This window comes from Danio rerio, chromosome 19 (genome assembly GCF_052040795.2).
Source record: "Danio rerio strain M-AB ecotype USA chromosome 19, GRCz13ab, whole genome shotgun sequence".
In the NCBI taxonomy this organism is placed as follows: domain Eukaryota; kingdom Metazoa; phylum Chordata; class Actinopteri; order Cypriniformes; family Danionidae; genus Danio; species Danio rerio.
This window is the reverse complement of record NC_141039.2, coordinates 17,217,376-17,243,955: the sequence shown is the minus strand read 5'-3', so window position 1 is coordinate 17,243,955 and position 26,580 is coordinate 17,217,376. Positions and strand designations below refer to the sequence as shown.

Below are 26,580 nucleotides of genomic sequence, written 5' to 3'. Positions count from 1 at the left end.
TCGAATCTTATCTAAAACTAGATTTTAATTAAAAGTTACACAATACAAATCAATAAAATAACCTGCCGTTTAAATTGAAAGAAGATAATAAATTAAAGTTGTGGAAAATATTCAAGAATTGTGGCATTAATTCATTTTAATTAATTCAAACAAGCAGCAAAATAATTTCTTCAGCAAACTGCATAAGTGTGAAAATTCTGCTAAACATCTCCATTTGTGGTCCACAGAAGCTCTGTGAGTTCAGAATGACATGAGGTTGAGTAAACAATCAAAAATAACTACTTGTAATAAATTAACTTCTTTTTTAAAATTAACAACATTGTATTTATATACCTCCAAATCAAGTGTTTTCTTGCAATTGTTCAAAACAAAACTGTAACAGACGTTGAAATGCACAAATCCCGCGTTCTACCAAGGGAAAGGAAGATCTGTGTTATTTTTAGTGAAGGACACGCAAGGATCCACTCACAAATATTCTAAACACACATTTCATTATGTGTGATAACAGCTCAATTCTCAACTCTGATTCTGGGGGCTCACACTGCGTTTTTATCATCATATCATTAGCAGAAAACGACATGATTTGAACATGGTCTGTCAGTTAAAGTGGTGCTGTGAGTCCACAGAACCAGACTTGAAAACCACAGTGCTAAAAATATCATCAACATTAGTGCCCTGATGTCAGAAAATACATAGAGAACATTATGGGAGTGTTTGAAGCATCAGTCTAACTCTGAGGGTTTCTGATCACGCATTCACGAACTGTAAATTTGGCCATAGCTACAGTGTGACTGTTTGGCACCAAAACAAAGGGATAATTAAAAAAATAAGTGCCTATTCTTCCACACTCGAAAACAAAAGCAAATACTGAATGTGTTCCAACAAAACATCACTAATTGTTGCTTTCGCTTGTTAAAAAAGGAATACTGAACTTGCGCTTACAAATACGAGACACATCAGGCTTGAAGAGCTGAGCGTAGCTGTGCAGGAAATGAGTAATGAAAAAAATGAGACACACACACACAAACTCCACCTGGGGCAACACAATGGCCGTCCCTATCTGATTTGGTCTGTCAGTCTCTGAGGACGGTTTGTGTGAGCGTGCCGTCGTCTCATTTGGCTTTACCAACGTCCTGTTCATCTTCCTCCACCACTACAATGGGCAAATTGTGAAACTGGCCATTGGCATCCAGCTGTATCTCCCCTGTCTCCTCCATTTCTCCCTGCACCACTTCCTCGCCTCCTTCCACAACGGTCGCAGCACCCGCCGCTTCATCGCCCTCAAGCTGCAGTTCCATTACACTCACACTTTGGTCAGCGGTTGCTGGGTCGATCTCGATCAGGGTGGCGTTTTCCTGATTTTCGTCTTCTTGCACAACCCTGACGACGCCCTCTTGCATGACTACCGTACCTGTGACCACCTGACCGTCTTGGGTTACACCAGCATTAGTCGCTTTCTGCGTCAATTGGACGAGCTCAACCGGACTTACGACTGTCCCGAGTTGTGAGGGGTCCTGCATGGCTGTGGCTCCCAGCAGCGTAAGCCCAGACGCGGGATGGAGTGTGATTGCTTCAGTTTTTCCATCAGAGCCTCCGGCGATTCGTGTGAAGAGCTGAGAGCCTGCGGGTAGAGCGTGTAGGGTTACAGTGTTGGATGGCGGACTGAGGTTGGCCACTGCGAACGACTGGCCGATGGAAGAAAGGGTGATGGGAGAGAATACAGTGAATTGCTGTGGCTGGAGGGTGAGAGGCTGAGCTATGGATGTGCTGAGTACTGTGGTGGAGGCGGGACGCTGGAGACGGGGGCGTTTGGGAGCACGCTTGGCTGGAGGGGTGGAGGGGAGAACCAGACTGCTGAGGGCCTGTGACTGAGATGACCAGCTGAGGGACTGCTGCATCTTTTGTTCTTCTAACTGCTGTTCCAATGCTAAAAATAAAACACAACATACACTGTTGTTATTAAAAAATTAAAAAACAATACATTCTGAGGGACAGTATGTATAAGTGACTTAACTAGTGCTCCTTTAGGCACAATGACTATATGACTTTTATATACAATGGCTTTTGTCAATATCAGTGCTGTCTAGGGCTGTGCACGAGCGAGCGAATGCACCGGTTTCCTCTGTTTGTGGACAAAATTCCTCGCGTCCTTCTCAAAACAATTGAATAATCGTTATTATAATTAAGACCAAAATAATCGAAAAATTCCCATAATCGAGCAGCCCAAGTGCTGACATATATGAATTTTTGGACTTGGTAAATTTACTCTGTGGCTATACTGGTACTGCACTGAACTTGCTATGTGGCGTGCTCAGGTAGGAGTATTTTTATCTTGTTTGAATATATATGAACATGCTTTACACTTACTAGTCATTTCAAATGGGACAAGAATTAATATAGTATCCTTTGTAGAAATGTCACCATAGGCAGGTTTTTCTAATGGGTCTGGGAATCAAAAATGTTTTTTGCAAAAAGTTTTTTTTTTTATTATTAAAGTCTGTCTGAACCAGAATTTTCTACCGACGACAATTTCAGTGGTAATTGAATATTGAATAGAGGCTGAAGTTTTATTTTAGCACTCCTCATTATCACTTGCTACAAATGGAATGTCATTCAAGCGCAAAACATTTTCAGATTTTGATGAAATGTAATGAAGACATTTTTTTATTCCAATCACAGATTAATGGTTCACCTCAAATTTGGTGTGTTTTAAATCGCATACCTACGCACTATTCTATGCCATTTTGTAGTTTAAATAGTGTAAGTGGTCACACTTTTTATTAAGTGTCCCTAACTACTATGTACTTATATCAAAAAAATAAATACAATGTACTTACTGTGTTTATAATGTATTTGAGAACACTTGTGGTGCTTTTGAGTTGGAATAACTTAGAGGTTGGGTTATGGACAGGTTTGGTGGCATGGGTAGGTTTAAGGGTAGGTTAAGGTGTAAGGGATGGTCAACAGTGTATTACAAATGTAATTACAAAAGGTAATTACAGATGTAATTACATACATGTATTTAATCAAGCACAAGTACACAGTAATTCCTTACATTAATTAAGTACATTAATGTAATTAAGTACATTAATTCTTGTGTAAGTACATATTAGTTAAGGCCACTTAATATAAAGTATGAGCGTGTAAGTAGTGCGTTTACACTGAAAACTCTAAAAATAATAAAGTACAGTTTAATTACCCTGATGATGCACTCATTCAGCCGGTAAAATGAAGTGTGGAATGATGGACACTTCATGCACTCAACAACCGCAGTTTTGCTCACGTAGCGGAAGGGTATTGCACGCACAAATGGATAACTTTATCTATTTTGGACTGTTAAAGCGAAAATCTCCTATGAGAGTGATTATACCGCCTCCCAGTGAAGAATGCGGTAATATTTATTGGTACTTTGTTCATTTATTTCACTAATTTGGCAACCGTCACATGTCATCAGGGAAACAGGTTGAATTTCCACTTGGTAAAAGAACATTTGTGTTCCATTTGGGATGAAACTACATACATATACTATGCTGTTGAGTGTGTAAGTGCATAAGTACATAGTGCACGAGTGCATAGTGTATAGTGTGCCATTTAGGACAAAGCTTATGTCCGCTAATTTAGCATGCTGCAACAAAAGTCCTGATTAATGTCTGATATTTTTCTTTGGTCTCTTCACTCACTTGTCAGTGTTCTGAGGACTTGCGTCTGCTCTGGGTCCGTCATTTGTCGTCGAACATTTAGAATTTGCTTGATGGAGTCCAACAGGTTAAAAACCTGTGCCAAGTTGCTCAGTACTGCAATCTCTGAAAACAGACCACATATATATATATTGCCATTAGTTGAGTCTTCCCATACAGTTGGATAGAGGATTTGGACCAGCCACTTCATGTGAAATGTGGAAAAATAGGTTCATAGGATATATTTACGCATAAACTGACCACCAACAATAACTTTTAGATGGCATTTTTTTTATTCTTTTAGCTCTGCTGTCACAGAATTAAATGCATAGTATAACGTGCTTTTTTTGAGTGCAGTGTTAATAGTTTCATGAACACTCAATTATGCACAGCAAAAAAGCATCCAAGGTCAGGAATTTGGTTTAATAATACATTACACTTGTTTTTCACTAATCCTTATCTTAAACCCACAGAACACTGAATTTTAATTTTTGGTTATACTATTAAAGGAAACGTTCACAAATGTCTTTATTTCCTCACCTTTCACTTCAAATATATGTTTTGAAGAAAGAGGAAAACCTGTAACCACTGACATCTATAGTAAAACACACATCCTTTCAAAAACAAATACTACAGAAGTCAACAGTTCCCACTTTCTTCAAAATATATTTTATCTACTTAAAATTTGAAAATCAGTTCAAGAATATTAAATGCAGTGAGCATGGATTGTTTTTTTTCTACTGCGAGCTGAACGAATTTAGTAAAGTGGGCCTTTCATTCAGAAAGATCAGGTAAAGGGTTTGGGGAGAGCCAACCTAACAGACACCTTCACACCATTTCTGTTGTCAGATTTTTCAGATTTCAATTAAAGATAAGAAGGGCAAACACTTTTTATCTGTATGACATGCACAGATGAATTGTTTACCACAAAACTAGCAATGTGAGCAAACAAAATCATATGGTTAGTTTTGATTTCATGATTATTTGGAAGAACAATCCCTTTAAGATAAAAATAAACAATACTACAAATAATTGCGGAAAATATAAATTTGTAAAAAATACAAATAATTATATATATAAAAGTTATATTTTTTTTCTTCATTGTATTTTTAAGCAAATATTTAAAAAATTATTCTGAATGCAGAACATAAATTACAAACTGAATAAAAACAGAAACAAAAACGTACTGATGCACATTGTTTATTGACCAGTTAATCGTGAATTTAATTTCATCAATATCATTATTACAACTTACCAACTATGACCTTTACAGGAGGATTTGAACACAGCATTTGTCAAGTTCAGCATGGCATGGATCATACTTTAACATACTGACCTGCATCCTGTAGAGAGCTCTGATCTGTGCGTAGCTGAACTCCTCTCAGCAGACCCAACAGCTCTGAGCGAATATTAGACACCACCTCCCCCATCAGCCCCACCTCAGCGATACCCCTCCAGAAACTCAGCGTCTCCTCTATAGGGGTCACACATACAGTACTATATTTATCACATCTACAAATCCTGTCATCATTAATGTATGGCAGCCATGAGTGAGATTAGATGGACAGAACTGACCACAGAACTTTCTGAATATTTTATTTGCTGCATTTACCTGAGATTTCAGATGTGTCTCTTTTGTCTGAGGTATCTGGGCTCCACTCCACTGCACCGATCACGTCTTCTTTCTTTTCCTCTACTGTGGCCGCTTGACCACCATTACCCACAGTGACATGGCCTGCAGGAAACACATACTCTGTGCATTGGTGGATTAAAATGATGTAAGATTTGGAATTTATTTTGCTTAATTAGATTTTGTTTTCAAAACAACAAATATTGTACATTTTACCATGTTTGATGGAAGACAACCAATAAAATGTCCATAGTAATAATACTTTATGTAACAAAAAAAAATGTTGTCAAGGTTATTCAGAACAGGGATCCATTCTTCGTACCTTGCTCTAATGAGCCAAGATGATTTGACCGATCTTGGATCTTTTAATCTTGATAACTGATCTCTGGCTAATTTGGTTCTTTAAACAAGTTTGCAAATCAGATTAAAATGTCTGGATGAACTGATCAGAGATCACTGCGTGTGTTGTGAAGGACAAATCTATCGATCTTCGAAATCACGATCCACAATGTAACGATTGGCTGACAGTGCAGCAGCGTAATGACACCATCTGATAAATATTCAATTACCCATGTGAGCAGAATTACATAAAATTCGTAATAATTAAGTTGTTAAATATGATACACAATAACTTTCCACCTTTGTTGTGGGCTGCAGGCTTTACACTTTCATGTGTCAGGAGTATTTAGCGATTTATTTAGTTTTACATTTAGAGTGGATTTTCTATATTATTGCCTAGGCCTATTAAAGTTTCTTAATCAGTGTAAGAAATAACTGGCAGTTTAAATAAATTTTGCATCCAAAAAAGCATTTTGATATTGGTAATGGTGTCTGCAACTTTTGCGAAGCATCAAATCACTGTCATATTAGCTGTCAAAATGTGCATGACTGGATAAATTATTATTCCTTTAAAAAAAACAGTAAAATGTTTTGCATGTCCAGTATTATACACAGGTGGTACTAAAGCTGGTACCATGAAAAATATGCGTTTGTGTCTAAAAGATGCATATTAATATTTTTCTCTTTGAACCTCTTAAGAAGAACCTCGTGACAGTCTTTGTACTTTTATTTTGGAGTGCAGATTGCATACCTTATATATATATATATATATATATATATATATATATATATATATATATATATATATATATATATATATATATATATATATATATATATATATATATATATATATATATATATATATATATATATATATATATATATATATATATATATATATTACCGCTGTCAAAATTAACGCGTTAACGCATGCGATTAATTTCAAATAATTAATGCGTTAAAAAAAATAACGCAATTAACGCAGTTCAGGTTTTTTTTCAATTTCTGTTGTGGTGGACATGTGTTCAGCATGCAATAAATGTGGATAAGACCAAGGAAGCACTTTTTGAAGGCAAGTTCCAGTATAAAACAATTAGTTGCATCACAGGTTATCCAGAGTTTCATGCAATCTCGGGTGTTTCATTTTTAACTTTCGACTTCTGTTGTAAGTTGATACCGCATGGCGAACAGAAAGAAAATCCTCCGCATTTCGTGACTCGGTGTTCCTTTAAGTTAAGGTTCCTTTTAAGGCTACACGGTAGAATTTTAATAAGAGTATTATCTCAATCATATTAAAATCGGAGTATTGGTGTCTTATGTAAATGTACTCAGAACGTCTGGTGAAGTCGCGAGCTGTCAAAGTCAGGGCATTACTCTGCCTTTCAGCATGCGCCCTCCAAGTTTAGCGTGTTTCCTCATTAAACGCAACGAAAGCGTATGCTTCGCATTGTTGTGTCAGAATCCTTGTGAAATACAGTAATACTTTAGGCAAATTTGCAGTGATAGTTTAAGCAAATTTGATGAACGTGATCATGCGTGTTGAATCTGAGGGGAGTCGCTCCAGTATGGAAGGCCGTTGGGGCCAAAACGTCTGCAGCGCATTGTGTGTGTCTGTCTGTGTGTGTGACTGTGTCAGGCCTGTTGAGGGGTGTCAGGGATGGAGTGAGCGATGTATTTGAGTAGGGGCGATAGGGGTGGGCAATATATTTAACGACCGGTTTGCAAGAAACTTCCATTCATTTGCGGGCATTTGGGAGTCTCTGTGCACTTGCGGGATACTCCTAGCAACTGGATGAATGTAAAGGAGGATTAAGCAAAATTGTTTCTACTCTATAATTAATGTTCTCAACTCACAGCAATAAAACTTTACAATGAGTGCAACAGTTTGTATTCTATAGTTTATTATTATAATTTTTCATTTTCCATATCTGCAATTCCTGTATTTTGAAATTTTTTTGCAGTCCACTTAGAATCCAACATGGAAATCAATGTTTTCTTTATTGGCATTGATTGTTTTGAAATTTAAATGTCATTAACATGCCTGTGTTTTAATTTCTGTAATAAATATGGCTGTCAAGCCAGGATCTTGATGGTTTATTGTGGGTGTGTTGTTTACATGAAGAAATCTGTGAAAAATTTTGTTAAACAATAATATTTTGAATTTAAATATTTTTGTCTTGCATTTACATGAATTTTACATTTAAATAGCCAAAATTACAAGTTTCAGTATTTTAAATGTGATTTATCGCGATTAATCATGATAATTTTTTTAAAAAGGTGCGATTAATTAGTAAATTTTTTTAATCGATTGACAGCACTAATATATATATATATATATATATATATATATATATATATATATATATATATATATATATATATATATATATATATATATAGTTGAAGTCAAGTCAGAATTACAAGCCTGCTCCCGAGTAGGTTTGAGCAACCAGAACTGTTGCTATGACAACAACTTTCGAATGAGTTTTGATAAACAAAACTATCCTGGATCATGTCAAGTTGTCAAAAACCAAGTCAAGCTAATTGAGCAATCCACGTATGAAGAACGGACCCCTGGATTCATTAGAAGACACAAATATTATATTTAAACATTACAACAAAGCTCCACAATATTAAGTCATTTAGAATATTTATACTTATTTACATAGGTTTTATCCAACTGTCCATAAGATGCTTTTATATATGATTAATCATTAAAAAGATTATAAAATGTTCTTAGATCACTTATTGGCTTTAATGCCATTTCAGCAGCATTGGCTATATTCATCGCAACACTTGTACTAAATATTCAATATATATTTTTCAATAATGATACATGTCTCTTCATCATTCATTGTACAAAAAATATATACACACAAATCACAAAAACACTGATAAAAATATATAAAAGCTGTTTCAATTTTATCAATGATGAATTTTCTAAATCTCCTCCAGAAACAACCTTTTAAACATTTCCCTTGAAATACTTCCTAAATAAATTGTTACGCACTCTATTTAAATGTTTTAAGCACAGTTTTCGATTTTTAGATAAACATGGTACAGATTTTTAGATAAAACATATCTGTTAAACTGAATGGACATTGAATTTTATTTAGTTACCAGACGTTATTATAAACATTAAAGGCACTTTACTTGTGTGTATGTGCTTTCTATGTATACAAATCACTTTTGTACATTTAATTAGATGCAGAAAGCAAAATGTATTTGACCTATTTCTAAAAAGTGCCCTGGATAATCTTTCATGAATTATGTTTGATTGATACATTGATTTTTGTTTTTGTTCTTAATTTAAGCTTTCTGTGACGGTTGGGTTTAGGCCTAGAAAATACTTGTTGCAAACATTTATGTCTATGACACAATTCCCACACGAAGTGAAAAGCCAACATTAGTGCCTGTGTTCTAACCTGCAGCTGTAATGGGTGTGTTGAGGCCGCTGCCGTCCGGTGGGAAGCGTGTGTTGTTGATCAGCAGGTCAAACTTGGTGCTGCGGCAGGTATTGGTGCAGAGAGTGCTGTGCTGATAAAAATCTAGCTGACCCGAGTCCATCATCTTTCTACATAACACAAAAATACAGCTTTTGAGGTTATGACTCAATACTCAGCAAATTTTTAAAACATTTGCTTTCCACTCAAAACCCCCAAAAAGGTCAAAGCAGTGAGTTCCTTGATCTACTGTAACAAACGAGTTTGAACTCAAAACTTCACCCCAAAAATATGAAAGATTCAGGCTGATGTTAAGAGAATTTGTAATAACAGTAAAGCGTAGGGCTGCACGAATAATCGAAAAGAGATTGGGATCTTAATTCAACCCCCACACAATCTTAATCCAGCATCTCTACGAATCAACCAATTATATTTTCAAGTTTGGCAGAAGCATAAAGGCAATCACACAAGTCTTCACATTGTTTTATATACGTTGTTCAGCAACATGAACACCTCCAAATGGTGTTAAACATCACACACTATTTAAAGGTATAATTCACCCAAAAATGTCTTATCTATCTAAATGTAATGACGTATTTGCGGCTGCGAAATCACACATAAGCTGATGCACTGTTTGTTTACTACCTAGAGCAGTGGTTCTCAAACTGTATTACGTGTACCACTAGTGGTAAGGGGGCTTACATCCAGTGGTACACGGAGGAATCGATGAGTAATGAAAGAAAAAAATGAATACAATTTTTATCATTTGATGCATATGATAACACCGGTAAAGCCTACAATCAAAGTGCTGTGCTTAAAATGTTTATTTTAGGGCATCGCGTCATCAGCTGCTAAAATTCAATCCATTCAGCTTCAAGGCTTCCCATTCACTTTGAATTGGTGACGTCACGCGTTGCCGAACTGCATTGTGGGTTCATCAGCGCAGTTTCAATGACATTTCTCGCCGCAGAAGTTGGGACTTTCTCAACTTTTTAATCGCTGATGAAAGCGTCAGCAAATCAGATCGCTATATGCAAATACACCAGCTCAGACAGTAGTCGATTGCTGACTAATTTCATTGCCTGAGGCTGCTATGAAGATCGCGTGATCCCAAACTGCAGACACACCCTCTGTCAAGCGTTGACGCTAAAGCCCCATGTGAACTTAGCTTTAGTGTGTAAGTGCGTCTGTGAATGTGAGAGTGTATGGGTGTTTCCCAGTGATGGGTTGCAGCTGAAAGGGCATCCGCTGGTTAAACATATGCTGGAACAGTTGGTGCTTCACTCCGCTGTGGCAACCCCTCATAAATAAGGGACTAAGCTGAAGAAAAAGAAATGAATGAACGAAAAACCCTTTTTTGTGTGGACAGGGCCTAAGGCTCAGGCTAGGGGAGATTGGACTAAAGTTTAATTTAACATGGGCTTTTCAATTTGATTTGAAGCATTTTCTTGGCACATTTTTGAGCAAATTGTTTTATGTTTCACAGTGTAACTTTGCGAAGACTTTTCTTTTTCTTTTAAATTAAATAATGGGATTGAATATTGAAACCAACAGAGCAAATCTCCAACTCTGCTATTTTCATGGATATGGTCATCAAAATTACATTTCAAACCAAAAAAAAAAAACACGAATTTCTGAGGAAGAAAAAAATAACACAAAATGTACAATATGGCATAAAATAGCTAAGCGCACCTGAGCATCACTCCACCCATCCGGATCGCTCGCTTCCAGTCTTTCAAGGTGGCTTTACCAGACATGTGCACAAACTGCTTTGGACTTATCAGCTGATCCTCATACTGTAGAAAAACAGAGAATGTCAGATTAAACACATTGCCAGCAGTTAACTCTGGTATTAAAGTCTGCACGACACCAACCTTCACACATCTGACATTGATTCCTGGGCAGACAAACTTCTTGAACAGAAGGATGGCTTTACTCTCGCCGCATGTAATGGGATAACCAAGCTCCAAATCCTCTCCTTCAGCAGAAACCTCATCTGAACATAACACACACGCATGTCAACAAGAGTTTATTGTGGAAATACTGAAGTGTAATCCGCTGCATGGAGAGAGCTGATACATTTCATCAGGCAGACAGAGCGTTTGCACAGCTCAGGTGTATTTGCAGGGAAACTACAGGAAAATTACTGTTTATTAGGGCTGTGCAATTAATCGAAAATCCAATTTCGATTATGGCTTCTAACGATTATGAAAAACCATTAATCGAGATAAACGATTATTTCATTATTTACCGCCCCCTGTCCAGTTGTCCTCACTTGTTGCTCTTAAAAGTGCGAAAGACCGCATGCTTATGTGTGTGCGGCACGCAGACAGTCAGAAGCATAAGGTCTGCACTTGGTCTCATTCGCACATTGTGACGAGCAGAGAGCACACACATCTAAAGTCATTAACATGAGCGCTTTAATGTTCAAATAGGTGTCAAAACGAGGTGTTTAGTGATTATTTATATTAACCCTCATTTTGTAATAAACAATCGAGTTGAGGATCAAAAGACACGTGAAAGCGAAACCATTAAAGTGACAGAGCACAGCTTTCGCCTGTTTTATCATGATTAATAAAACAACGAGAAAATCCCTCTTTGCTCTTGACTGAAGACTTTTGTAGCTAAAGTGTTTTTCTTACGGTGAAGATGCTAAAAGCACAGTTTGTTTCATATTTTTATTCTATTGTATTTATTTCTCTTTCCTTTGCAGGGAGGAAAATAATATCTGCAGTTGAAGTCAGAATTATTAGCCCTCCTGAATATTAGCAACCTTTTCCCCCAATTTCTGTTTAATGGAAAGAAGATTTCTAAACATAATAGCTTTAATCATTCATTTCTAATAACCGATTTATTTTATCTTTGCTATAATGACAGCTCATAATATTTAAGTAGATATTTTTTTAAATACAAACATTCAAATTCAAAGTGTGATTCAAAAGCTTAATTAGGGTAATTAGGCAAGTCATTATATAACAGTAGTTTTTTTTGCAGACAATCAAAAATATATATTGCCTAAAGGGGCTAATAATATTGACCTTAAAAGAGGTTTCAAAATATTTAAATTTGCTTTTATTCTACCCAAAACGAAACAAATAAGCCTTTCACCAGAAGAAAAACATTACAGCAAATACTGTTAAAATTCCTTGCTCTGTTAAACATCATTTGGGAAACATTTATTTAAAAAAAATTTCAGGATTGCTAATAATTTTGACTTTAACTAAAATCGTTTGGAATAATCGTGATTACAATAATGACCAAAATAATCGTGATTATGATTTTTCCCAAAATCGAGCAGCCCTGTCTATTAATTATGATGAGAATAATGACAATGTTTTTTAGAACCAGGGATGCAAACAATAGGTTAAAAAGGTGAGAACACTGCATGGATAAGGAAAGTCTTTATGTTAAGGTTAAAGTTGTCATGCTCTATACTAGTGGTGGTTTAAAAAATCAGGTCATGATTTAAAAAGTTGCATGTATTCTTTAATATATAGCACATAAAAAGATTAAATAGATGTATGAGTTTAAAGAGCCCCTATTATGCATTAAAAAGGTATTATTATTTCAAAGACTCTAATTATCCTGACTCCCATTTGATTTGTTCAGCGATTTTTTTTTTGTTCCCAAACCCCTCTTTAGCGCGATGCTAGTGTATTTGTGAGCCCAATGCAGGAGTGCATTGAAGTAAGTTTAACACCAGCATATGCTCTATTCCTAACCATGACACAGATTCAGTATTAACAATATTTCACCTAGGAAATATGTGCGTAGGAAAAGCTGATGGTGGTCATACCAATGACAAACGGCAGTGGAACGCGAGCTCACAAACGCATTTAAATGTGTAAACAAATCGGCACGCGTCACATTTTCAACGTGGTTTTGGACACAATATGAGAGTATAAACCATTAACCAGATACAGTACAAGCCGCGTAGAGCACAAAACACAACAAAACAATTAAATACATAATTTGCAAGTTAAAGAAAAACAAGGAGGCAAACATTTTTTAAATCGCACTTACTTACACTTGTGAACTGGAGGAAAAAACTGATCCATGAACTGTCTACTGATAAAGTTCCTGTCAAGCTCTGACAAAGTCCCATACATCAAAAGTCTTTTCTGATCCTTCCTTTAAAAACAGCCAACGAATGCTCCATCGTAAGCATGTAGATTCCTAAGAAACCAATGATGGGAACACAGCACAAGGCTGGGGCTATAATGCTGAGGTATTTTGCCAAAATTAAACTGTAACCACTGACTCTTCACAGACCAATCGTTGGGAAAATAACACTAACTTTCCCTCAAACTTCAGAGCACAGCAGGTCTGGGGGTTTCAATTTTCCTGGGTCTGCTTGAGTTCTCTATCAATGTCACGGCGACACGGCTAAAGACTCGTTACCGAGACAATTCATTTTAACCACTCTGAGTTGACTCTTTTATAGATGAATTAATAGTTTTAAACAGCACTGTTTTAGATTTAAGCCTTAGCTGGATATTTCACTAAATTTAGAGCTGTGTTACACACTGCATAAAAGGTTATTTTTAAAAACCCTTAATAGGGGCTCTAAAAGGGTCATGAAACACCAAAACACATTTTTTGAGCTGTTGATAGTCGTATTTGTGTCCCACACTGCTAAAAACACTATTAGGACACCTATATTTCACTAAAAAGTGTAAATTGGTTGTTGTTGCGTTATTTTAAGCAAATTCGTACTTCCGGTTTGAAACAAATTTTTGAAGCTGCGTCACGGCCATGACATAATAGCCTGTATTCAAGCGTGCAGACTGGACGTCTGTGCCAGAGTGTGTCTTATTACGTCTTACAGTGTGATGCATTAATGCATGAGTAAAGCTTGGTTCAAACCAATCAGTGCGCTCTATTGTGCAACTTCATTAATATTCATTACTGTCACAGTGTTTAGACGACAGAGACGCCACGTTGTGTTGGCAAAACAAGCGTGAAGTGTTGCTTTTATAGTTTGCTGCAGTTAAGTTTTGTTTTCATTTTCTCTCTGTGAGAGCTCAGCTGGAGTCACGTATGGATTAACAGTGTACGCGACGCGCAACAACAATAACTTACGTGTCTAATAAGGAGGCACATTGTACATTGTTTACCTGAGAGCTGTTCTCATCTGCAAACGCTAAGATCCGGATTCGCTTGTAGTCTCCTCTTAATAAAGATGCGGCTCTAGTTGCTGTGGATTGTCCTGTCTCTACAGATTTGGTAAGTTAGCGACCAGTGCTCTTTGTTTATTCAGTTTGTTCGTATCCAACAAACTATTGCACCGAGTGTAAACATTTTACCATTACAACCAAAATATAACCTCGTGTAGGATTTTTACCGCATTTTGTGACCAGAATAACACACTTTCTGACGCTACCTGCCGAGTGCATCTAAGTTTCCGGGAAATGCTGAGTTTTTTTTTTCTCTCATTCACCGTGCAGTATCAAACATTGCATAAAAAATACACGCTTAGAGCAGTTCCTCGAATCAAATATCTCGTTTGTCACGAGGGACATGAATGAATTCCCTGAATGAAAGAGCCAAACTGCAGTTAAAGTCCACCATTTAATAATTTGGCAAATAATTCGACTATAGATGTCCATGTAAACACAGTCACATTGTCCCCTGTTGGGTGTGTGTTTTGACTCTGAAATTCAGAGCGCCCAAATAGACACTCCCACACCATGCCTCTTTTCTTCCTCCGACACTCCCCCCTAAACAGAGCTGGACACGCCCACTTTTCTGACTTTTTCGAAAGTATAGGTGTGAAAACACCCTGCTGAAACGAGGGGGTTTCATGGCCCTTTAAATACACGAACACTGAAGTGTTGATTTAATCAATTCAATTGACCCTTCGCTAAGCCACACCCAAAAACCGCCACCCACTAATCGTAGCTTAGCAACCGTAGCTACTCGCAGGAGCTCTGTCAAGCTTTCAAGCAAAGGAAACAGGCCAAAGCGTTGTGCATATGGATTGTGCAAATTTGACACCTGGTATCCTAAATGTTTGGACAGGGTGGTGGAATTTTTCCCCTTTTCAAAACCAAAAACCCAACAGGAGAAATGCCAGCATAGATCAAGCTCTGTGAGGGGTGCTAAAGGAGCGGAGTTGGTTTTGATATTCCTGACATAGTCATACACCGCAATAACTCACACACCTCTTACCCTAAAAAGATCTAAACTGTGTTTCCTACAAAAATACAAAGCAGGTAGGGCTGGAGGGTATATCCAGTTCTGGGGATATATTGACATGATTCCCTAACGCGATGTGGTATTATCCAATATCGTTCATATCAATATGGTCTGAGGCCACACGTGCGCATTCTGCAGGAACTCCAAGGTAGCACACGAGCTCCACTTGCACAAATGTGCACATGTGCAAATTAATAATTCACTCCCTGAGTCATAGAAAAGATTTGTTTAAAATGAAGGAATCGTTCATGAATGACCCATCACTGACGCGACATGGAGGAGTATGCATTGCCAGTGTGGTGAGAAATCTATCTGACTCCTCAGACAAATCTGACTCCCCCTTGTGTGCACGCACGTCACACAGTGCCTGCAACTTTCACAACAGTTTATTAGAAATATTTTATTGATTATTTCTTCCGCAATTGACAGCAAATACAAACATAGAATCCTTGTCAAACTGACAAGCAGCACCTGAATATGTAAAAAAAAAATGTATAGCCAAATGGAACGCATTTATACCACATTTCGAAAGTGAAACATCTCACATTGACTGATTATAAGTTCAGTATTTATTACACGACGGTCTTTTCTTTACATTTACTTTATAACACATTTAGCTCTGTGTTCTGCTCTGTTATAATGACTGTTTACATTTATATGCTTAACCAGCATTTCATCACAGTACTCTGAAACTATTTTGTTATCTCTCATATCTATAGTCTATTAGTTTTCATCTCCTTATTTAATATTTAGTAAAAACAAGTTTAGTCAAAACAAAAGGAAAAGCGTATGATTTTTTACATGGAGCATAAGACTTCTCTTTAGATATCTTTGATATGAGCACTGGTTATTATTGTGCTCAATTCATTTTTATACACAACAGTTTTAAGCAGGAGAAAAACCTATACCTGTATTGTTTTATTTATCAAAGATTTTGTGCAGCTGTCTTTTTTTTTTTTCGCAGTTGCTTATTTGTAAACAGGGAGGGAAACCTCTGTGTTTGTATTATATTTTGCTCACAAAAACTGTTTAATACTGTTTTAATGAAGGCTTTAATTCTCAGGTAACCATTTAAGGGAAAATACCAGATATATATTGTATACCATCATTTCTCCTAAAATACCGGGATATGATATTTTGCCCATATCGTTCAGCCCTAAAAGCAGGTTATGTTTCCCAGCTGTCTTTTTTTTTCACTCGATATTATGAGCACTGCTCCATTTAAGCCCTCGCCATAGTAGTTTGGTGTCTGATTAATATTTGCTGGTAAGGAAAATCTACTTTTTCACTTCTGCTAGTTATATTTTAATTTGCATTTCAATTTATTTATTTATTTCTTCCACTTAACTGCAAATTAGAATAGCAATTGTATAAAGAGCACACAAGCATACTGTCAGTTATAGTTACTGCACATTGTTATGGGTCAATGATGCTAATATTTGGCACAAATCCATCAGTTTCACCTTTCTAGCTGTTCTTTCTATAAATGAATTATGTAAAATCACTGTCCATGCGTATTTCCTCATCGTTAGTAACGCTAGTTCATTGCACAACAATTAATCTATAAGGCTTTTTGGTTAAAAAAAAAAGAGGAATTTCAGTTTAATTTGTTATTATTACATTATTTTTAGATTTCACCTCACCAAGCTTGAGAGGCGTAGCAACAGTAACTAAGGAGGGTGAGGCTTAGCAAAGGGTCAATTGCTATTTCTTTTTCTTCTTGTTCTTCTCCTTATTATTATTATTATTATTATTTATTATTATCATTATTATTATTAACTCACTGCATGGTCCTAAACGTTTGGTGAAAAAGTGAGTTGTTTCTATGGAGAACATACAGTTCTTCAATGCTGCTGTCATAAAGCAAGAATAACTTAATCGTAATTAAGTCTTAAAGTTAAACTATGAAAGTTTACCTTCCACTGCCACAACTGCAGCATCCGTCTCATTGCTTTCATCTCCAAGCCTAAAAACAATGAAAGATCCATCTTTAGCATCAAACTATACCCATTACACTTTGAAGGCATTACAGTTTTAGTCCTTTTCGGATGGATCATTTTTGTTCAAACTTACCCTGCTGTCATTGGCTGCAGCTGGAGGATCATTTGAGTCTTGCTTTGGTTGTCAGGCTCCACATCCTCTTCCTCAGGGCTCTTCATCACCACCATGTCCTCCACGGTCACAGTGACTTCTGCCTCAGCCATAGCCTGCACTCCCCTTCAACACTGAATGCATGACATTCCTGGTCAATATGCCGTATTCACAAGTACAAAAATATCATTCAATCACTTTCTTTTTAGCTTTGTCTCTTTATAAATCTTTCAACGTTTCAATCAACTTTTCCAGCATAGGTTTTACGCAGCCACAACCCAACACTGAGAAAAGTAACAAAAAAAAAAGATGATGTATTTGAAAAAAGACCCTTATGCTTACCAATTATACATTTATTCTACCTCAAAACGTAATGTTGTGTTTTACTAATATACTGTATACACTAGTGTGAAATATTGTTACATATTTTATCTATGTTCCCCAGTGATGGGTTGCGGCTGGAAGGACATCTGCTGTGTAAAACATATGCTGGATAAGTTGGCGGGTTATTCCGCTGTGACAACCCCTAATTAATAAAAGGACTAATCCAAAAAGAAAATAAATGAATGAACAAATGAATTTTATATTAGGTTTGTGATTTATTCTATTATATTCGGTTGGTGATCACAAATATGATTTTTCAAAAGCCATAACTTTGGTCTGCAATGACACCTGCTGGCAAAAATCATTCTAATATTTAGATTTGGTGCTTGATTATTATTGTTAATAAGTTATTAATAATGATTTTACTAAAGTCAATATTGAAAACCGTTCTGCATACTGTTGCATTTTTTTGAGGATTCTTTGATTATTTTTTTTTAATACAAATACTTGTAACAAGTTGCTTGATTGTAATAATGTACTGTATACTGTTTTTTCATAACAAATATTAAGCAGCAAAGTATTTCATCAATGATGAATATAAATGCTAAATTATATTTTAAATTATAGAATATATTATATGTCTATTACAAATTAGAATACATTGTGTAATGATGAACATTTTTTAGAAATATTACAATTACCTATTGACAATATTTATTCCTTTAATAGATTAATCATCAGTAAAAAAAAAACATTATTTATCCCACGCTTTTAAAACAATTTAATAATAATGCTTAATAATAGTAATAATAAGAAAAAAAGAATGTAAATGTTTGTTAAACATCAACAATAAAATTTACTTAAAATAACAATTTATTTTAAATAAAATCTTTGCAAATATTTTCTACATAGAAGATTTTTTAAAAAATATGAGTCATATAAACTGTATAATGTGATTATACCTTTGAAGCTTCACAAACAGATCATTTCAGTTATTGACATTTATTTTATATAAATTCTATGTCTTTAGTAACAGTAATATATTGAGGCACCAAGATAACTGATCATTGGTAGCCTCAGATTATAAAAATTGTGCATCCAAAGTCTCTTGATAGCGATTCCGCAACTGTGTCAAAGAATCCCTTCCGCAGCTACGCTATTCACAGCAGATGCTCTTTTTAACCTTTCACACTGTACAACTAAGGCCCACTTAATGTGTCAAGTTACCTCAACAATGGTATATCAATGACAACAATGGACAACAGATTATCCAACACAGTAGTACTATAGCAGGTTGATCAGGCCAGTGTCAGAACAATTGCAGGAGCACATAAAAGTTTGCAAAACTAAATAAATGCACATTGATTGCATTTTTAATATGGATACCCTAATATATATATATATATATATATATATATATATATATATATATATATATATATATATATATATATATATACACATACATATATATATATATATATATATATATATATATATATATATATATATATATATATATATATATATATATATATATATATACATATATATATATATATATATATATATATATATATATATATATATATATATATATATATACATATATATATATATATATATATATATACATATATATATATATATATATATATATATATATGTATATATATATATATATATATACATATATATATATATATATACATATATATATATATATATATATATATATACATATATATATATATATATATATATATATATATACATATATATATATATATATACATATATATATATATATATATATATATATATATATATATATATATATATATATATATATATATATATATATACATACACACATATATATATATATATATACATACACACATATATATATATATATATATATATATATATATATATATATATATATATATATATATATATATATATATACACACACATATATATCTACATATATATACATACATTATATATATATATATATATATATATATATATATATATATATATATATATATATATATATATATATATACACACACACACACACACATATATATACATATATATATATATATATATATATATATATATATATATATATATATATATATATATATATATATATATATATATATTTATACAACAGTTCTGTCTGTTTCTTGAATCTAATTGGCTGATAGCCGTGTGATATTCTGCAAATAACAGCACTCACCGGGCCTCTTCACTCTTGTGTATTACTCCACCCACATACAGTGGCAAGCAGAGGACACTCTACTGTTTGACAAATATTGCTGCTGTTGGACAACATGGGGCCAAATTCAGAAACGAGGTTAAGTGAAAACTCTGGGTTTTCCGTTTCAAAATGGCAGGTTTATCGAACTCGAGAAAGCAGGTTAAGTCAAGCCTGTTTCTGAATGAGAGGTAAGTTTGACCCAGAGTCAGTTACCATGGTAACTTGCTCTGTGAACCTAACCTGGTCAAGAGCAGGTTTTATTCTCTTGACTCTGAGTTTCTGTCGGTCTCCTCCCCTTTTTTAAAGACGAAGCAGTACTTCTCGCCTTAGCCTTGCTTTTCCACCCACCTATTTTAATGCTCATTTTGGATATGCGCATGAAAATGATTGATGGAAACGTCATGATTTACCTAACTTTTGAAAATATGCATGATAAAATGTGCATAACTGAGAAGGATGATCTTTAAATTCGAAAACAAAAGATGCGCATAAACTGCAATGGAAACACTTTTACTGAACAAATTCCAGTTTGTGGAATTTATATATATATATATATATATATATATATATATATATATATATATGTGTATGTATATATGTGTATGTATGTATGTATGTATTAGGGATGCTCAAAATAATCGATTAACCGTTAACCGAAAGGGTGCGTTTGTGACCGATTAATGCTATCAGTTAAACGATTAAAATTATTATTTTATATATTTTTAGTTTGGCTGCATAAGGGGCCGATTGAATGCGCCTTTGCATTAAGAGGGGCATCTTTTGCACGCGGCTCATCCCAGAGCAGCAGTTTGTGTTGTCAAGACAACTACAGAGAACTTTTAAAGAGCTTGGTTTCTGCTACATTCATTCTTCCATGGCGGGGAACAAAATGCATCCCGCCACGGCTACATACCCATTCAAAACATTCAGTTATTGTTGTTGTTGTTTTTAATAGCGGATTATAATCGCATCAAAACGTATTAAAAGGTAAGTGGATTATAACAGCGCAAACTTTTTTGTAAAAGAATTTTTGTTTAATTCTTTGGGGTTACGTGCTGACTGACTGACTGACAGGTGCGCGATGCGATGCGTGAGGTCAGCAAACACGCAGAAGCTTTCAGTTAAGATGAACACAGTTTCTATAGTTATACTTTATTTATAGATAAACTATGACTCTGCATATAATCACTCTATCATGCTGGAGTTTATAGCTGTTTCACTTTACTTCAGGATGCATTATTGCCGCTCTGAAAGTCTAATCGCTGTTTTAAGTTATTCAGAGCTGTATGAATGTACAAATCTTGAATATCATAATATTATTAAATATTACAATTTTATCAACATATACAGCAACACTTTTGCACAAGCGATACTCAGCTGATTCAGTCGTTTCATAAGAGGAGCGCGCTTCTTCTCTTCTTTTTTCCTTGTCTACATATAAAGGCAGGTGTGCCTCGCGTTTTTGGAATGAAAAAAGCACGTTAGCTGTGGTCGGCCACTTGTTCAACTGCAAGACATACTTAACTTGCGGGACGATAACGTATAACCCGTGCCTACAGACACATTTGCTAAAGAAGCAAAATGGAAGAAGAATATTGCTGTTTAAAAAACGTGTTGATGCCAAAAAAAGCGCTAATGTTGACCTGAATCTGCATCATAAACGCAACAAATAGGCTTTACCTTTTATTTTACAGCTTATAAAGCATGTATGCACATTAATGCAATATCATATTTAAACAACAAAACTGTTGACAAAAAGTCAACATATGCGCGCGTGTTGTTGTCTTTTCATCACGCAGCATGCACACTTGAGCCGCGATGGAGAGAAAGGAAACCACGTCAAGACATAATCTTTAAAATAATGATTTCTATTAAAAATGTAAAAAGGTTTTGTGATTATAATAATACAAGCGGGGCATTAAATAAATGCATATTTTCCGTGGAGCGAGCAATTTGAAGAAGTCTGCTATTTTATTTGACGGAAGACAAAAATATGATTGGAAAAAAACAGCCTATGCCGGTTATTAAAAATAATCAGTCAGTGTTTTCGATTTGTAATATAAATTAATTAGTTAAGTGGAAAATAATTTAGGGCAGTCCTATTTATTTTATTCATTTTATTTTGCTTATTCTGTTCTTCTGTGCTAAACACTGCAGGTGCGTGAAAATGCTGTTGTATTGTTCTATTATTAATATGCTAGCATATAAAAAGAAATCAGTATTTTATGCAATATTTAATGTGTCAGACACAAAATAGACACGTCAATTTGTTTAATATAAAATTAATAGTAATCTGATCAGTTAACCGTTAATAACCGATTAATGAGCGGCGGTTGTCGCTTAGCAAAATTAACCGAAATGAGCATCCCTAGTATGTATGTATATCTGCATCTATTTTAGGCACCGGCTACGACCCTGTAAAAAAATAATTATAAGTGTGATCCTATCCTAATCAGCGCCCTTAAATAATGTAGCCTAGTTATTAGATGTTTGCAAGCATCAGTGTTTATTAAGATTAAAATAAGATTTAAAAAAACAAACAGATTGAAAATGAGATAATAAATATTGTTTTAGCAATGTGACTGCTTTTATGAAATAACACTTGTCGTAGACGTCACAGGATGACTGATCGTGAAGGAACGTGTAGTCTGGCACATTTGCTAACCACGACAAGTCACTATTATATCAACAAAAAAAAAAATCATATAATCTGACATAGTGACTTTCGTAACAGACAAAATAAATTGTGTAATCTGACCAGGTTAGACACTAGGGAATCATTCAAACACTAGCTCTAATGTGATGCTGGTGAAGTAGCAACGGTTTCTGCTGTTCTGACGTCAGCTGCAGATGTGAATGAATGGTGGAAAAAAGTAGTTCCTCATACAAAAGGGTTTTGGCTGCTGTTAAAAAAAATCAATAAAAAAATAAAAGGTTTTAAAACATTCCAATGGTTTCCATTAAAAATACCAGTAAAGCATAACATTTAACCAGTAAATGTATTCTAATTTTGATTATAATGTATTGGTTTTAACATGCAACCAATTGAAATCAAAACAGCAGAGACGCAAAGGACAAATAATATTTCCATTAAAAATATAAATTCATTCCAATTGAAACCATTAAACAAAAAAGTAGAACTTCTGTTCCGTTTCAGCAGGGGCATTTAACATATGGTCAGATGATCAAATATTTATCTATGTAAGTTTTAATTTAACGTTAAATTGTAAAAGCAACTGCCTTGCTAATGCACAGGTTAAATCACAGCTTTACATTACACAGATCAAAACGTTAAGAAAAAAAAATACGTATAATGACAGACTTTGAACTCGTGATCGTGAACACTGTTAATACTGCATGTTTTGAATACGTTTAAGTAAATACCACGTTAATGAAAATAGTACAGCATCATGATGTGTCCTTGTACCGTTACTTCTAACGTTATATTACATCACCACACCATGACATTTGCCACGGTAATAACAAATTTACCACGATTACAACAGATTCCGCTAAAATGCCAGAAACTGAAATGTCAACCACCCGTCTCGTCAAATTACACTGTGAATGAAGTAACTTTGTTAAACAGTTTGAAAGAGATTTAATGCGTTTTATTCTTATAGATCATCTGTACAAATAACTGTTTCAATAATCTGAAGCTATGCTGGTTACCATGGTGAATGTTTCTAAGCGACTGCACTTTTGTACAAGTGTTTACAAGTACCCTTCGGTTGCTAATTCAGTTAGCATATTAGCTTTTCATGTTGCGCCATTTCATTCAGTCGTCTGCTGTTCGTGATGCTAACGTGCTATGCTAACCCTCCGCTTCATATAAGTTTATTTGTTTGTGGTTGAATGTGTGTTTACAAACAAACATCACATTCACAAACACCTCAAGCGCGGCTAATTCACGATGCGTTCCTCGGCCGTACGGGCGGACTGTATCTAAATGACGCGCTGGCGTCGCGCCGCGGTGTTCTGTTCTCATGACGTCTCCCGTGCGGCGGGACGCACACACACAAACGACGAGACGCTCCTCCGCCATTCGAGGGGGCTGCCGCTGCCACCTGAGCCGCGAACACTTCTAGTCGACGTACGGACGAAGTTCTCCGCTGCGTGGTTGTGTTTAACCATCACAATTGATAGATTAAAAAGCGCTGGATTGGCCTTACCGTTTAGATCGCGGTCGGTGTCATCCTTACATAGCGAGAAGCTTTGAGTGAACATGCGCAGTTTGTTGAGCTACACTTCCTGCTCAAGCTCGTCCCTGTTCCAGTTGAAGCCATGAGAGAGTTTACAGTGCACACAGGACTTTTCGTTATAATATAAACAACAATCACTTACGTATGTGTGCAATCTAAAAAAAAAAAAAAACTTTACGTTTCAGCTTTAACGTAATTGACCTGTTAAATGCCCCTTGCATTTTGTCGAGTAGGCTACAAGTCCTACTGGATTTGTATTTATTTAGGCTATTTTTTAGTACACTAATGACAGATATGGTCATTTTAATATATTAATTCCATAGCCAGGTAAGCAATTGACGTAAAAACAATAATTATACGTTTTAGGAGTACGTTTTGGAGTTCAAATAAGTGAATAATCAAACTCTGTTTAAACTCTTGACAGAAGTTATAAATATCTATTCAATAGGCCAGTAGCCAGACTGGTGGAAGGGATGTTTTTTAGACTGTTCTTGCAGTTATTCGCCTCATTTTTTATGAGTTTTAAATACTGCGTTTATAGTGACATTTTAACAAAGTCTTTTTTTTTTTGCTTGATAAATTGTCATCATAACCATACTTTTTATGTAACAAAAACTTTTCCTAAAGATTTAGAATAAGGATATTTATATTCTATTTAAAAAAAAAACAAGTTGGTTACATTATATATATATATATATATATATATATATATATATATATATATATATATATATATATATATATATATATATATATATATATGTGTGTGTGTGTGTGTGTGTGCGTGTGTGCGTGCGTTTGTGTGTTGTTTTAGAAATCTGTTAAAACATGTATGTTGTATGTTTTTTTACACAGCTGGATATTGGATATTAAAAAATAATTGTTTGCATTGGACAAAACTAATTAGCTAAAGTCATATTAAAGCGACAGCCAACAGAGTATTTAACTAGTTTTTAACGCCTTCTGCAATTGATTATTTTCACAAGTATGATTCCATGGTATTGGCTCAATTGTATAAGACAAATTCTGGACCTTTGTCAGTGGGGGTGGATCTTTCGAGTCACCCAACCCCTCCTGGCTACGGCCCTGAATAATCTATAATAAATATCATTAATTCATTCATTTTCTTTTCGGCTTAGTCCCTTCATTAATTTGGGGTCGCTACAGCGAAATGAACCGCCAACTTATCTAACATATGTTTTAAACAGCGGATGCCCTTTCAGCCACATTCCATCACTGTTAAACATCCATACACACACTCATACACTACGGTCATATATAACATACCTGTGGGGGAAACGGGAGAAAACCCACGCCAACATGGGGAAAACATGCAAACTCCACATAGAAATGCCAACTGCCCCAGCCGAGGCTCTTGCTGTAAGGCGAACGGGCTACGCAGTGCGCCACTGCGTCGCCGGTAATAAATTCCTAAAGATGAAATTTTATATAATCTGTTAGAGTTAGCTATATATACAGTTAAGGGTAAAATTAGCCCTCCTTTAAAATATTGATAAGTGATTTTCAATAGAACAAGGGAATTTTCTCAGTATCTTCGATTATATATGTATGTTTTTTTTTTTCTAGAGAGTTTAATTTGTTTTATTTTGACTTTAATAATTTCCCAGAGATGGGTTGTGGCTGGAAGGGCATCTGCTGCTTAAAATCTTGCTGGATATATTGGCGGTTCGTTCGGCTGTGGCGACCCCAGATTAATAAAGGGACTAAGCCGACAAGAAAATGAATGAATGAATGACTTTAATAAAAGCAGTCAATATTATTAGCTCCTTGGGCACTATTTTATTTTCAACATAAACCATTGACCAAAAAAAAAAAAAAAAAAGAACAAACCATTGTTTATACAGAGAAACCATTGCTAACCTAGTCAACCTAATTATAGTATCTTGAAAAATGTTATGTACTCTCATCGTGGCAAAGATTAAAGAAATCAGTTATTAGAAATTAAAACTATTAAGTTTAGAAATGTGTAGAACAATATGTTAAACAGTACATAGGGGGAAATATAAAATAATTATAATTTAACTGGAGAACATACAGTTGAGGTCAGAATTAGTCCCCCCTGTTTATTTTTTTCTCCAATTTCTGTTAAACGGAGATTTTTTTCAACACATTTTCTAAACATAAAAGTTTTAAAAACTCATTTCTAATAACTGATTTATTTTATCTTTGCCATGATGACAGTTAAAAATATGTTACTAGATATTTTTCAAAACACTTCTGTACAGCTTAAAGTGATATTTAAAGGCTTAACTAGGTTAATTAGGTTAATTAAACGGGTTAGGATAAATAGGCATGTCTATATTAATAATCTATATATTTGAGAATATTATCAGTTTGATGAAAGACAGCTCGTCCAATCTCTGAACTGAAAGAAGCT

General features: G+C 34.9%; 1 protein-coding gene and 1 non-coding gene across 6 annotated transcripts; both read right to left on the bottom strand.

Annotated features, from left to right (window-relative positions):
• On the bottom strand, window positions 1-25,370 carry gmeb1 (glucocorticoid modulatory element binding protein 1). Of its 5 annotated transcripts, none has more exons than XM_087294798.2 (11): window positions 23,705-23,960; window positions 19,960-20,041; window positions 17,364-17,515; window positions 17,207-17,256; window positions 10,967-11,088; window positions 10,785-10,888; window positions 9,075-9,223; window positions 5,290-5,412; window positions 5,014-5,151; window positions 3,681-3,803; window positions 1-1,927 (listed from the first exon to the last, which is right to left on the bottom strand). In XM_087294798.2, exons 3-11 carry the CDS (start codon window positions 17,492-17,494, stop codon window positions 1,113-1,115), a joined length of 1,755 nt encoding a protein of 584 aa, XP_087150924.2. In that variant the 5' UTR covers window positions 17,495-17,515; window positions 19,960-20,041; window positions 23,705-23,960; the 3' UTR covers window positions 1-1,112.
• Window positions 18,750-18,885, bottom strand: LOC137488581 (U11 spliceosomal RNA). Its single transcript, XR_015517380.2, has one exon. It is a non-coding gene; the product is annotated as a U11 spliceosomal RNA (small nuclear RNA).
• Window positions 25,371-26,580: the final 1,210 nt, after the last annotated feature.

Bases quoted from the DNA above. Each gene is read 5' to 3' on its own strand.
- gmeb1 (XM_087294794.2), bottom strand. From the start codon at position 17,494: ATGGCTGAGGCAGAAGTCACTGTGACCGTGGAGGACATGGTGGTGATG. The intron at 10,889-10,966 runs GTTGGTGTCGTG...GTTTTTCTACAG, and splicing joins TCAATGTCAGATGTGTGAAG to TATGAGGATCAGCTGATAAG. The intron at 5,431-9,074 runs GTTAGAACACAG...ACCAATGCACAG, and splicing joins CACACCCATTACAGCTGCAG to AGTATGTGTTTCCTGCAGGC.